Source organism: Arvicola amphibius, chromosome 12 (assembly GCF_903992535.2).
Source record: "Arvicola amphibius chromosome 12, mArvAmp1.2, whole genome shotgun sequence".
In the NCBI taxonomy this organism is placed as follows: domain Eukaryota; kingdom Metazoa; phylum Chordata; class Mammalia; order Rodentia; family Cricetidae; genus Arvicola; species Arvicola amphibius.
Window position 1 is genome coordinate 65,446,622 of NC_052058.2, and position 15,618 is coordinate 65,462,239.

General features: G+C 40.7%; 2 protein-coding genes across 6 annotated transcripts in view; both read right to left on the minus strand.

The window, feature by feature from the left end:
- The window catches only part of LOC119827553 (torsin-1A-interacting protein 2-like), a 36,181-nt gene that overhangs the window by 15,152 nt on the left and 5,411 nt on the right, over positions 1-15,618 (minus strand). For 2 of the 5 annotated variants that reach the window (XM_038349327.1, XM_038349323.1), the window contains exon 1: positions 4,442-4,580. The exons of 1 other annotated variant lie outside the window; for it this stretch is intronic. The gene's annotated coding sequence lies outside the window, so the exon portion shown is untranslated. Of the gene's footprint in view, positions 1-4,441; positions 4,581-15,039; positions 15,099-15,170; positions 15,308-15,618 lie in introns of those variants that run through there. 2 more of the 5 variants (XM_038349325.1, XM_038349324.1) reach the window with 2 other exon arrangements.
- LOC119827556 (torsin-1A-interacting protein 2) lies at positions 2,531-4,448 on the minus strand. The gene has a single exon (XM_038349331.2). It carries the CDS (start codon positions 4,185-4,187, stop codon positions 3,792-3,794), a length of 396 nt encoding a protein of 131 aa, XP_038205259.1. The 5' UTR covers positions 4,188-4,448; the 3' UTR covers positions 2,531-3,791.

Below are 15,618 nucleotides of genomic sequence, written 5' to 3' on the forward strand. Positions count from 1 at the left end.
ATTAACATTTATAAAGTGCCTTCTTGGTGCCAGGCAGCCAAACATGTATTAGTAACTCAAATCCTTGCAACGAGGCATAAAGTAGAAACTATTCTAGCATTCTTACTACTTTCCAAACCAAGATAAGGGGTTAAGAACCTCACTCAAGCACGCATGACTAAAGGTAAAGCCGGGGTCAAGTGGGCTGGCCTGCCTATGACCCTAAAAAATGGCGTAAACACTGCAAAGGTCCGACGCTGGTCCAGTTGATCTAGCTTTGAATTGGAACTCTAGTATATATAGTCTGAATAAATCTGCAGGTTCAGCACTCCCCCATCCCTGAGACAAGGTGGATGGCTGGCTTGGAGCTATGTATGTAGACCAAGCTGGCCTTAAACACATAGAAATTTGCCTGTCTGTCTCCCGGTGCAGAATTAAAAGCCTGCACCACCATAACCAGCTCAGATCCGTAACATTTTTCAAAGTACTTATTTCAATGCTATAGGAAGCCTCTGATTACACCGATGTTTATCACCCTGCTATCTACCAATTAAGATACAAAAGACTTTATATCCATCTTGGGTCATTTGTCCCCCTGGCCTCTCAACCTTCAAACCCGAGACCATGTGACTTACAACTCCTGCTCATGTTGTCCCAAGATCAATCAGATTTAAGTTTTTGATAATTCAAGCATCAAGTCCTAACTGGTTCTACTTGTTACTACGATTTAGTCCTTTTCTCTAGTTCTGCTTCATTGTCCTAAACATTTTGTCATGTGCTTGGTTAAGCAGGTAACAGTATGCGGCAGGTCCTATCACACTCCCACGGGAAGATAGTAGCTAAAAGAGCCCAAGGCCATTTAGCAAAAGTAAAATATAAACCCAGAAGCTGAAAAGCTATTATTTTTCCCTCATAAAAAGCAGTTTTGGCGGACTTGGTGGTACATGTCTGTAATCCCAGCTCTGGAGAGACACAGGCAGGCAGATCTCTGAGTGGAGGCCAGACTGGTCCCCAAACTGGTATGATCCTGTCTCAAAAAGCAGTCTTCAAGCTGTATCACCAAAGATCCATGGAGATTGAGGGTAACGAGAGAGACCAGAGACTTAAGAGGTGGCTCACCTCTTTTCAGATGGCCATGGCGTGCAGACTGCCATGTTCTTTGCATGCCAGACTTAGATCGTTTGGCTGAGGTTCTCTTTCCTGGAACTTGGAGACTATAACCTCAGTCACCCACCTCCCCTAAGAGCAGACTCTCAGGTGACTGTATTTTTCTTCCAGTCCACCCCAATACTTCTGTTCCCAAATCTGCCAGAAAATTATGGGAAGTTATGATGGTCAGTTTAAAAATGTTATCATTATGTATACTTTAATCACACTACAAAAAGACTGTAGCATGCACAAACTGAGTATCTCAGATCATTTTGATTTTAATTATTAGAATTTAGTCAAATTAATCAGTATTTTAGTAAATTCATTATATATATTTACTGTAAATGTCCTAATTTATAACATTTTAAAAAATATTCCAAAGACCTAAGCTACAAGACTTGCAAAATTTCCTTTTCAATTTTTGCTCTTCTACATTATATTAATTTCTGGGAGCTTATTATACACTGGGTATTTTAAGTTACATGTGAAGGCAAAGTGACTACCATCCTTTCTCTGGCCCAATGTGTTACCACCCAGAGCTGCTGGGGGATTAACTTATATACTTGCAATACTGAGAACTCACCAGGATCCCCCCCCTTTTTTTTTGGTATAGAGTTTATTTAGTGGATTATGAAGGGGGGGAAAGGGAAGAAGTGGTGGTGGGGGGAGAGAGACAGAAACTGCCTCTCCAGAAGAAGGGCGGACAGAGAGAGAGCCAGGCTCCCCTTCTAAGCCAAGTACATACTATGAATGTACTGGTGCAGGTCTCAAAGTATGGTCCACAGACTACTCACAGTAGCTTACACACTGAGAAAATTTTAATTTGAAAGTACTTCCAGTTACTCCTTGTTTAGAAAATTGAATGGTATAAATTCTTCATGTTAATACTCTAGTTCAAAAGTTGGTTAAAACAAAAATTTTGTTTCTATTTTGCTGTTTAAATCTCAGACATGTAGAATCTTAGCACACGTCTTTGGGGCATAGGTATTCTTAACTAAAGAAATGAAGAGGCAACAGGAGCCTCTTTTAAAAAAGATGTCTTGGGAAGAGCCTGAGGATCAACAGCGAGGGAGTGCCTCACTGCAAGTGAATAGCTGACCAGCCTTCAAGTCAGCAGTGGACCAGGAGAGACCTCCCCCATGATGGGCAGACACAAGAGTGGCTCACTACAATACAATCTTTAGAGACAAACAAAGCCAGGTTTCACAACATGTAGAAAGCAAGATTTGTTGCATATCATCAGCTATTCGTTTTTCCACGTCTCCCCTTAAAAGATCAGTTTGGTCAGTAGAGGCAATGTGCCGTATCAGGACAAGGCAAATCCTCGGCCGTTTTTTTCAGACTAGTGTGTGAACCAGTACCTGATAATGAGATATTTTTTTAAAAAAGAAAAATCTGCTGAGACATTTCAGAAAGATTTTATTTCCAAATTAAGACTTGTAAGAAAGAAAGACATGTGCCCCTGCTGTCTGGCACAACAAACCATACTGAACCCATTTAAAGAACAACCATGAGAACACAAGGCAACCATAAGGACCCCAGGGGAGGAAGAGAAGAACCCGGGTCCTTGATAACATTTCCACTGCAACTGAAGCACTGGATCACCTAGAATCTTAACAGGATTTTAAAGTTGCTCAGCGGCTTCTTAGATGTTCCCAGGAGCTTTTTCTAAGATGCTTAACTCCAAATCTGATTCCATGATTTCCATGAACAGGAGAACCCCAGAATGTGGCCAATACTTAGCAACACATTCTCATGTCTAAGGAAAAGCATCCACTAGACTATTCTTAAATTGTAGTCAAGTGTTATCATTTGTTATACACTTCACAGCACAGGTTATGTTTCCATTTCCATGGGAGGACATTAGATTTAGTCACCACAAGACAGTAGAGTCTTTGGTTATATGGAGACAACTAAGTGTAAACCAGTAACATTCTCAACCCTTTTTTGTAACCTACGTAGGTATTGACAAATAGACTGTGAAAGGACCAGTTATCAATACTGTAACACTTACGCTGAGGATAAAATGGTTTTATATATAGATATATGAAAAAATTTTATATATGCATACACATCTCTCTCACTACTGACCAACGTATAAAAGGAAAAATTTAAAACAATGTAGTGTATTAAAATTTACTAGAATAATCTAGAATCCAGCTACAAGAATGTGTTTTCATAAAAGTTACTGTTAGAAAAACAGTTAATGAGGCATACAGCATGGGGCCTCCCCTCCAGACATTGTTTCATTAATACTTAGGAAGGGCAATCTAGTTTTAAAGCATTTGTCTGGACTATAGGTTAGTTTGACTCCAGGAAATAGTCTGCAATACTGACTAAGTTTATGCTATAAAGAGAGAGAGAGAGAGAGAGAGAGAGAGAGAGAGAGAGAATGAGAATAAAATGCATAGGTCATAGGTCACAGAAGTAAGCAGTTGACAAAGTAGTGACAATCTGAGTCAGATTCAGAAAGGGGCCTCAGGTTAAAATCATGGAAAGAGTACTAGCCTAGCATGCACGAGGGCACCCAGATTCAATCCCCAGCACCTTAAAAAAAATATGAAATAAAGAAAAAGAGACAGAATACAGAAACAGGTAACTATTCATCTCCCCTAGGTTATGAACACAAAGCCTGGAGAGTCTTCATGATTCTGTTACAGAAGTCATTTGCTTTGGCCAAGTTTTTTGTTTAAGGTTTTGTCTGTTCTGGACAAGATTAATTGTAATGCAGGATTAAAACCAGCCACTCTGGAGTCATGTATCCTTTTTCTAACCAGTGGAGGACCCAGAAGAAACGGATGGCAAGCTTTCTCAAAGGTCCACCTAGTGAGATTTTGAGGTGCCCACTCAAGTGGGAAAGACCAAGGCAGAACAAGGCTTCTATTAGCAGGATTGTCAGGATAACATTCAGGGCAATAATCAGCTCTGTTAATACGGTCTAAGAACACTTGGTAACATTCATTTTCAACAAGTTCAGTTTGGTATAACCAATGCCCTAGTTCTAAACTAGGGAACCACTGTTGCCCACAATCAGGGCAGTGTGAATTATCGGAGAACATCTGGGCTTAGAAAGACAACACAAGCAATGTAACAGCAAAAGGCAACAAGGACAGAGAGAGGAAGGCAATAAGCGACAATCAGTCCTGTGACAGTTTTCCTTTAGCAACTTCTCAGTTCAACAACACTTGAGCGTCAAATCTGGCTTGCACCTCAGTGCAGTTCTTCACGATCTTGTAGTCTAGTTTTCACTTAAATGCAACTCAGTCTCTGCACTCAGGGACCAGTCCAGTCTAGAATACTATCAGCCACTTACTAGCCGCACAGATCACAGAATAGCTCCTTCAAATTCCAGCGTCTTAAGGAAAGCCAGACCTCTGGTCTGAACTGTTCCGCAGCAGTATCAGCTGGTGATGGTACCACACGAAGGTACTCTGCTCTGCTGGTAAGATGATCACGCTTGGTGAAACAGAGGCGTGGACGGAGCCAGTGAGTCTCCTGTTGATGCTGGCACTCCTGCCCGATGGCTCTCTACAGTGATGTAGTAGGGTCAGGAAAACCTGGTGGTGTCCTCCTCTTCAGTGGATTCAATGAAGTCAGTCTTGAAAGGACCGTTATCTGGACCCAGTCACAGAGAAGTAGCTAATGACGTTGTGCTTGCAGAATGTCTGGGAATGCGCCACATACCTGCAAATGATAAAACTTCAGACGACTCATATGGGCTTTGCAGTTGCTCACAATATCAGAAGCATGCATTTGGGAATTACTTGCATCAGTCAAAAATTATTTATATCAGTCAAGATGACAAAAGCCTCACGAGTATCCCCATAACTTAATTTAGGTCAAACCCATCCAACCTATTTGGAAGTTACTCTTCTGGGCACAGGATGGGTTCTGAATCACTTAGGATTTATATGAAGATTAATGTGGTCTGTCTGCCGGACTACATTTTGTTTTTTGCTACATCTTTTGCATTTTGAGTCTAAGATTCATATACCATTTCCAAGAAATAGGTACCATAAGGTATTCCCATAACATGTGGGTACCAGTCACTATGACAGCCTTTCCATCAAAGGCTTCAAGCTAACCATGAAAAATCTTAAAGTATTAGATAATAGTCCTAAGCAGCTAACCATAAAAAAAAAAAATTAAAAACTCGTTTGAAAGCTGAAAAATGCATCAGTGGAGAAAGTCGAATCTTTTTGTACAGGTTAACACACAGTCAGTTTGACATTACACGTTACACACTGAATGAGCAACAGACCCGAGCTACTCTCATGACCCTGAATGGAGCACACACAAGGGAGGGAAGAGGGACACATGGATCAAGATGGCTGCCTAGGAAGTACCAGTTTATCAAACTAAAATATGTGTCCTGCCATCCTCCAATAGTTTTTATAAATCCCGAGGCTCAATCATGTGAGAACAGGGACACTGAAAACAATATAACAGTCTCAAAACAAGGGTACTATCGGCCCTACCAGTCAAAGCCGTTCTCTGAGAGACTAGAGGATTTTACAACAACGAAGTGAAAAGCAGAGACACATTCTGACAGGAGACAAGAGTCAGCACATATGCAACAACGTGCTTCTTGAGGTCAGGTAACTAGGTACCAGTCTGCCAAGTCAGGTCCTCAGTTTCTGGAAATATTTTTAAGGAAATATTTGGGAGTGAAACCAGGAGTAACAGACTGCATTGACCTGTTTACAATGGCCCTCTTAACAAGTTATCTAGTTATAATACAGATAATAAACAAACCCTCCATAACCTTGAAGCTCATTAAACAAAAGCAATGAAAGTGAAGTTATATAACTCACCATTTAAAAGATAAGCAAACTCTAGATTTTTAGAGCAAAACACAGAAACACAATAAAATAACTATTTCATATCCATGAAACTAGCAAAAAAAGGGGAAACTAATAAACCTGATGGGGCTCTAGGTACTCTAAGCAAAACCACTTTTCCATGCTCACAAATCAAGAAAAAGCCCCGAAGGCTCCAGAGCTCAGAATAACTCTACCTTTTCCTCAACCTTCATCCCTCCAACTTCAATGTCAAACAAACATCATTCCTCAAGTGTTCATGAATAAGAACATCACTGTTACCTGTCCAGACAAGTCACCCTGGTCCTTCAGAGCACTACAGCAAGAATCCAAAGGGGGTCCATATCTCAAGCACTGCCCACCACCAGTTTCTTCATTCATTCTTTATACTTACAATTATAGATTAGGAATGAGGAGAGGCTAAGAAATGCTTGTGGGAAGACCTGGCCCCAATATTGACAACTTCACTACCACTATTTGCTTAAAAGCCTCAGGACCAATGCCATACCATTCATGTTAATCCAAGAATCTCAGGCCTTCCTCGTTAATTCTTCACCCCGCACTCTAATCTTTGTGGCGCTAAAAGGGCGTGAGAAGACACCCAACACCTGGTGATAGTCAACTTGGCTGCTGCTGTTTTGTCACTAAAGCATAAACAGCATGAGAGCTGGATTTTTGTGATTTCATTCCTCAGGACAAGGATTTCATTTGTTTTGTTTATGTGTACAGGCACGGACTTGCCTCCACATACACGTGAAGGTCAGAAGACCGGGATGTGAGTTCCAAGAAGATCGTCATCAGGCTTGATGACAAGCACCTCTACCCCTGTGTCATCTTACCAGTCTTAGGGAAGTAAGCAAAACCTAAAGGACAGCTTGAATCCCTACAATGATGAAAGGAGTGTAAACTCATATAACCACCTTAGGAATTAATCTGCCAGTACCAATAAACTAAAGAAATCCATTTCTGTAACCTCATAGACGCTTTAGGAAGATACTCAAAAGAAACCCTCATAGATGCTATCAAAGCCATAAAGAAATCCTCCATGGCAGCCCAGTGTAACAGTAAACTAAAAGCTAAATGTCCACGAATAAGTCGGATGAATAAACTGCAGTACTAACACAGAATGGAACATACGAACACATGAAATTCAAAATGCTGAGTTAGAAAAAAAGTATAAGAAAAAAACATGAATACACACATTTCTATATAACTTTCTGTTTAAACAGTTACAAAATTCTAAGCACGTCTTCATAGAAATATGATCAAAAAAATCAAAAAACAAAAAAAATTGCCTTGTGAGGTCCAATGTCAATTAAGATACATACAGAGAAAATAATCTTAGAAAACAAATCTTCCTGAGTTCAGAAAGGAATCAGTGTTGCAGCTGAAAGCTCAATGACTTTCAAACATGCTTTTTTAAAAGAGCCACCCACAGGTTATAGTACTTTTAGCAACGTTTAATTTCCAAACAAACTGACTGGTCACAAACACAGTGGCCAGCTGGGTATGCTGGCACATACCTTTAATCCCAGCACTCAGGAGGCAAAGGCAGGCTGTTCACTGAGTTTGAGGCCGGCCTGGTCAACAAAGTGAGTTCCAGGACAGGACGGACAGGGCTCTTACAGAGAGAAACCCTGTCTCAAAAAAACACAAACAAACGAAAACACCAAAAACCAAACAAACCCACAGTGGGTCAAAACCGAAGCTTAAAAAGCTTCCAAATAACCCAAATACCATACCAAACGCAGGTCTGTTTTTCTTGTTTGAGTACACAAGCACTTAGGCAGAAGCTCTGGGACTGCAAGTTCCAGGCAGCCAGGGGTACAAATAGGGATGTCCTCCCTGACACCCACTCCAAATAAGACTATTTAAATCCACTGAAATGTGTACATCAATTAACAGTAACAGCTTTACATGAATTAAATAATTTAACTATTCTGATCTTGTTTCATTCTCATTAAAATGTCAGTATGAAACCCTATAACTACCTGTGTTTTAAGATATATATTTTTAAATTTATGTGTATAGGTGTTTGCCCACAGAGGCCAGCAAAGGGTATCAAATCCCATAGAGCTGTTTACAGACATGTGAGCTGATACATGGGAGCTGGGACTCAAACCTGGGTCCTCTAGAATAGTCAGTGTTCTTAACCCTAAGTTATCTCTCCAGCACCACCCACAATCTGCTTGTTTTGTTATTAGACATGATCTCCTATAAACCAGACTAGCCTCAAAATCAATATAACTTTGACCTGATCTTCCTATCATGGCCTTCAGGAGTAGTGGGATTACAGGCATATCCACTTCTGGTTTATGTGGCCCTAGGGATGGAGGCCATAGTCTGTTTGTGCTAGGTGAACACTATCAACTGTGCTACATTTCTTTTTTTTTTTTAAGATTTATTTATTAGGGCTGGAGAGATAGCTCAGGGGCTGGAGAGATGGCTCAGCGGTTAAGAGCATTGCCTGCTCTTCCAAAAGTCCTGAGTTCAATTCCCAGCAACCACATGGTGGCTCACAACCATCTGTAATGAGGTCTGGTCTTCTCTTCTGGCCTTCAGGCTTACACAGAGACAGAATATTGTATCTATAATAAATAAATAAATTTTTTAAAAAAAAGATTTATTATGTATACAACATTCTGCCTCCATGTATGCCCACATGCCAGAAGAGGGCGCCAGATCTCATTATAGATGGTTGTGAGCCACCATGTGGTTGCTGGGAATTAACTCAGCACTTCTGGAAGAGCAGCCAGTGCTCTTAACCACTGAGCCATCTCTCCAGCCCAACTGAGCTACATTTCTAATACCAAACCTGCCTTACTTGTCTGCTTGTTTGTTTTTGAGACAGGGTCTCACTGTGTAGCCTGATTGACCTAGAGTTCCCCATGTAGACCAGGCTGGCCTCAAATTAACTGAGATTAAAGGTGTGTGCCATCATAAACCCAATCCAAATCTGCCATTGATAGCATATATTATGCATAAAATTAAAAAATAATCTTTGGAGGGCTGGAGAGATGGTTCAGTGCTTATTCTAAGGTTAGTAAATAACTATAATTTTTATGTCTACCTTTTGTATATCCAAAGTCTCAACAAGGTGGTTTTTTTTGTTTTGTTTATTTGTTTGTTTTTTTCTGAGATAGGGTTTCTCTGTAGTCCTAGAACTTGCTCATTAGACCAGGATGGCCTTGAACTCAGAACTGCCTGCTGATTAAAGGCATGTGCCACCATCACCCAGCTAAGTTTCTCTAAATTTACATACAAAATACAACGGTAAGAGCTTCATATTCCACACCTAGCTCTGAATTTAGATGGGCTAGTAAGGATTTATATATAAAGATTACCTTCACTACTGAGCACATGTTTCTCTTCACAACAGTGGACAACTGGAAAATATGCCAGGCTAGAAAACAGCTGCAAATGTTCTCTCTCACTCCAGGAACTACAAGTAAACAGGGGTGTGCAAGCACACATCTAAGCAAGCATGCATGTGCACATGCACATTGCAAGCATACTTATGGGGGTGGGAAGAACGAGCACACAGAACTATTTTAGACTTTTATTGGCACAGGTGCATCTACTCTGCCCTGCCTGATGAAACTCATGGCTCAAATTCTATCTGCAGTTCCAGTTTAAAACACTGACAAACCTTTAAAGCTAATGTAATGTGCAGCTTCTTGACCTAATGCCAAACTTGTTTCTTTTTTTGTACTAGGTAGTTGCGTCTACGTCTGTTAGTATCTGTCTATTATTGAAATAGCCTGGGTATATTATCTTCACTAACCAGCAATAAGTGTTTAAACAAGTGTTCTGGGTATCTGAAAGGTGGTGTAAAACCGGAAGTTTAAACTACAGGGAAAACACTCCAACACCTCCTTAGGGAAGTTTTTAACATAGAAACTAGATGCCTTGGAGCAGTTCAGATACTATACATACTTTTATTAATATATTTTTCTGAGTGCAAAAAAAATCTTTTTCTACTTCCCACTTCCTTCTAAATATTTTGATGACCCTTACACTTCTGGTTTAGGATAGTCATATAGGGTAAGAGCAATGCACAAAGGATCCCCAAGTTTACTAAGAAATCTAATACTAGGCAACATAACTGACTCAAATTTTTTTTTAAATGAGATTCTCCCTCCCTAGTAGCCCAGCCTAGTCTCAACTGGTGCCTCTCGTGTCTCAGCCTCATGAGTTCCTGAAATCTATACTGAGACTAGATCACAACCCCCAATTTTACCTCAACTTCCATATACTTTTTTTTTCCTGGAATCTTATTATATAACCAACCTTGAACTCGGTCCTCAGCCTTCTGACTCCTAAGATTACAGATGCTCTAGCCACAGTTTATTATTTATTCACTTGTTTTGCTGTTGTTTTTTGCTTTGTTTTATTTAAGTTTTGTTTTTTGAGACAGGGTTTCTCTGTGTAGCCCTGGCTGTCCTTGAACTCGCACTGCAGACCAGGTTGGCCTCAAACTCTGCCTCCCCAGTGCTGGGATTAAAGGTTTGTGACACCATGCCTAGCGTATTTACTCACATCTGGTTTTGTAAATCCTATGTAACCTCGCTGGACCTCAAACTCAGATCTGCCTGAACTGCCTCTACCTCCCAATGCTGGGGTTAAAGGTGTGCACTAGACAACCTGCTCTGTATTAATTCTTTGAGACAGGGTCTTCTTCTCTCATTTGACTGGAAGGTAGGCTGGTAGCCAGCAATCTTCCTATTTCTCCCCCATCCCATACCTCCTCCTCAAAGGGCTGGGGTTATAGACAGGGTCTCACTATGTAGCTCTGGCTGGCCTGGAACTAGCTATGTAGACCATACCTGGCACTACCAACTCACAGAAAAGTTTCAGAAATGATGCCATTTCCTTACATACTTCATTCAGTATCTTATGTAAGGGTAAATTGTTAAAACCAAGAAACTCAACATTGGTAAGTCTATTAATAAAGTCACATTAAAATTTTACCAGTTTTCCCATTAATGTTCGTTTTCTGTTCTAGGTTCCAAACCAGGAACCCCACACCACACATTCTACGTACTCTCTTCCCCAAACTGCTAAGCGGTTCCTAGCATGTAATACCCACAAGGCATGGTGAACAATAGGATTAATTTCCTAAATTAAGGTTTTACATCCTATCTGGCACGTTCTCTAAGCTGCTAACTCTATAAATACAATTTGCTGTTGGATGGCCTATCTTGTTTCCCCCAAAGTCCAGCAACCAGTTTTATGTTAAAGGACTTGATTATCTGAAACGAGTATCAGCAAATCTCTCCAAGAACTTGTAAAAAATTCATGTTTAAAACAGAACCCACATGACATTTAGTTTTATCGCCTCAGTCTCTAATATGTAAGTTTTTTAATTTTACTTGTCTTTTGTGACCTTGACAGTCTGCAAGAATAGTGTCAGTTGGACTAAGTCTGTCAGTTTAAGTTTGTGTAGCATTTTATTGTGATTTGGAAAACAAAAAGTTCATAGAATAACCAAAACTGAAGAAACAACATGTCCTCAGCTGTATTAGGGTCAGGATATGCCTATGTCTTACCGAATACAAGCCTTAAGCACTAGGTTTGCACATATCTCCACTGTCAAGTTACTGCTTTCTTTAGCAGTTAGTAATTATCTTAGGAGAGACACCCTGACTCTTCTCTACCTTTCACTTGCTAGTCTCCCAGGCAGATGTTACAAGAAACCATCACTATGGTACTGCTTGTTCAGTGGTGACATCCTACTTCCTTCTTACCTGCTATGCTTACTCACTGAATTGTCAGAGCGAACTATCCCTTCTCCAGTCACTTGCCTATTCAGTAAGATGTTATCAGTAAGGACTTAGGAATACAGATTTTATGGGTTTAAATTCCATACTATCAGCATTCATTTTGCTGTTCCCATTGTTTTAACTTAGCCATTAGGAGACTCTTAAAGTTGGCTCCTGTCCCAACAAGCTTTTCATAAACCAGATCCGAATGTCCACTTCTATTGGACATCATCAAAGTGACCATCAATCAAGACAATAACTACTCTTTAAAAACAGGGCGAAATTATGTTGCTCAGGCTGCCCTTGAACTTACAATCTTCCTCCTTCAACTTCCTGAGCAGCTGGTATTACAGGCTGTGCCACTGCATCCAGTTTACATAACACTCCATTTCTCTGCCTAAGAGTCCTATATAACAGTCCTGGCTGGCCTGGAACTCGCTCAGTAGACCAGGCTGGCCTCAAACTCACAGAGAATCTGCCTGCTTCTGCCTCTGGAATACTGGGATAAAAGGCATGAACCACCACTCCCCTCCCGGCCATTTCCTTACTATATTCAACTTATTATCTGATATCCATTAGCATTTCATGGGAGTTAGTCGGAACTACAAATTCATAGACACATTATCCCTGAATCTCTGAAAACCTAAGGAAACTCATGCCAAAATTTAATAGGTTTGCCAGATGATCCTTTGAAACAGGGTGTCTCACTGAACCTGCAGCTAGGCTGAGGTTATAGGCAAGCACCGGCCATATTTGACTTTTTACCTGCATACTAGGATCCTAAGTCAGGTCCTGTAAAGATTAACATTTCAGGAATACATCTTTAAAGAACAGTCACCTACCTCCCTTTATTATAAAATACTGTTTATTGTTCATTTTCAAGAGATACTCTGTAACATGCCTGAGTACGAACTATGTTTTCACAGTCACCACTAATAAACCAAAGGTGACTGGAGACATTACTATTCTTAGTATTTCCCTATAAAATGTTAAACAGTGGACCACCTAGTTACAAAGCATACAGACTGCAATTTTTATGCAAAGAAGTTGTAAGTCAATCAACCCTAGGATAACTCCTGTCTACAGACATGACCCACCATCCTGAATGCCGGCTCCTGTGCTGACTTGAGTCCTCTCCTCAGGCTGCTGGCGTTCTGTCAAGCGGGACACCACCACCCAGGTGGCTAAGGCAGTGCGCCAGCTAAATGAGACAGCAGCATGGAGCACTACTAAGGTGTACAAAAAGGGCTCAGAGACTGTAGGTTTTATATGGAAACTGCACTAAATAAAGTACTGCTGCTTTTCTCTAGTGTATCAGAATAAAGTAAATCTAGGTGGCTCTATTAGAGCTACCTACACCTTCAGATGACAAAACTAACATTTTAAACTTGATTTTGTCAAGTTTAGTTGCAAAGCAACTAAAAAGCAATACACGGGTGGGGGAGGCATGGGAGGAGAGAAGGGAAAGGAAACTGGTTGGGATGCAAAATAAATTTAAAAAATAATTTAGAAAAGCAATACAATTTGATCTGTAGAAATAATTAAATTACAGGTAAACTTTCTTCATTTCTATTTGGATTACCAAAATCATATACTATAATTCCTGTAATATTAATATACAGCAGAGAAACCCAATTAGTAATATTAGTAACAGCTGTTTCTCCTTCTGTACTTAAATTTCATTTGATATTCTAAACAACCCTACAACTCCCCACTTTACTGAAAAGGAAATAGGCTCAACGTTATCTGCCAAAGTCCTAAGATTCTCGGGCCAGCAATGGAAGCTGGACAGAACAGGAGGTCTGATCAGCTATGACTCCAAAGTCCGTGTATATAACCACTGTTCAGGACATGCTATTGACAATGCTTGTCTCACTGCACAAAATGTACAACCAAGCACAATCGAGACACAGTCAAGCATGCTACAACTCTAATCCCAGCACCTGGGAGGCAGAGTCTGGTGGATTCTGATTCAAGGCTAAATGGTCTAAATAGAGGGGTTCAGGTAAGCCAGGGCTATATAATACAGAGATCCTGCCTCAAGAAAATAAATGAAACCCCCCCAAAAACAAACAAAAAAAATCCTACTCTATTTCTCAAGTAACCATCTAAATTCTGGGTATTTGTTTATTACAGAAACTCTCAGTGTGGTAATCTCTATATTAGGAGGGAAACTTGATTTAAAAAAGAAAAAGCTTACATGAGTCAGCCAAGGTTACATGATAACTACAGCAAAATTGGTTATCTAGCTGTGGACTCTGCATCTAGATCAATCAACAACATTACTTACGAAAGCGCCTCAAAATAATAAATATCAGGTTGCTTAGTTTAAACTATCCCAATCCAGAAGGCTTCCCAGAAAATTTAAAACTAGGAGTTCTGGGACCCTGTGGTAGCCTTTAAAAACAAAACCTTTCATATATTTAAATAAACTATTTTTAAACCGTAAGGACAGGCACTTTGGGTGTGGTTAGACACGCTTTTAATCCCAGCATTCCAGAAGCAAGAGGCCAGTCAGGACTCCAAACAGAAACCCTGTCTTGGGGGAAAAAAGACAGGAACACAAACAAAATCGGCATATTTAATTAGAAAAGTTAACTCATCTCTGGATCGATGAAATGAGCATAAAATCTGACAATACAGAGAGTACTACAGATTTTGTTTAAAGAAAGAGAATGAATTTTTTTGTTTGTTTTTGGTTTTTCGAGACTGGGTTTCTCGGTAGCTTTGGAGGCTCTAGTAGACCAAGCTGGCCTAGAACGCAGAGATCTGCTTGCCTCAGTGTCCGAGTGCTGGGATTAAAACCGTGCTCCACCACCACCCGGCTGAGGATGAATTTTTAAAAAATAATATGAAACACAGCTGAGCACATAAAAAGCAAGCAAAATAATTATAGGTCTTATTAAAATTTCAACGTTGGCCGGGCAGTGGTGGAGCTCCCTTTTAATCCCAGCACTAGCGAGGCAGAGGCAGGCGGATCCCTCTCTCCGAGAGTTCGAGGCCAGGCTACACAGAGAAATCCTGTAACTAAAAACAAAACAAAAAAACTTCAAAGTTTGTCCTTTTCAGCAATATTAGTAAGTGAAAAACGCAAATGTTCTATCTTTTAAGGACTAGAATGACTACTAGGACTCTGGTATGCAGAGGTATAAGAGAAACGGACACACAGTAAAAATTCGCCTTTACATTTCAAAACTTAAAAGTAATTCTACTTCTCATCTGAAGTTCCTACCAAAAAATCTACTCTCACTTTGTTTCGTTTTATGCTTGAAAGATTCCAGGTATACTTTCTGCACACTCCCGGAAATTATACACCCATCCCAACCTACCTCGATTTCTGTTTGCGCCGTAGGGAGGTGGGGGTGGGGAGGGATCCTTTCTCAAAGACCTTTTGAGAGGAGAAAATAGCAATTCAGACTCTAAAACATGTTAAAGTTGTGATTTCGTTTTGCTTACTTACAGATTCCAGTCAAGTTTTAAATCACGGGACAGTCAGGATCAGCGGTGACAAGACTGTTCCTCCTGCTCCACAGCGCTGGTCTGCAACCCCCAGCCGCCACGGCAGAATGTCGCCTGTCCCGCCCACGTGACGTGAACTCCGCAGGGAGGAGCCCATGGAATGCTGGGATAGGTAGTCCCTTGATCCTACCTCCCTCAGCTCCTCCCTCTAGGTTCCCGGAACCTCAGCACTGGCCTCTGCATCCAGCCACAGCCCGCTTCACTTCTCAAGGCTGAAGTGACACGCTGCAAGACTCTGACCACCTAGTCCTTTAAAATAACCTGAAATTCCAGGCCCAGAAAAACCCACGAAGGCAGTACAGTAAGAGACAGTACCTAAAGCACCACTCAGACATGACTTTGAACCCAGCTTCTTAGCCTAACCACAGGCTATCCTCAAACTGACTGCT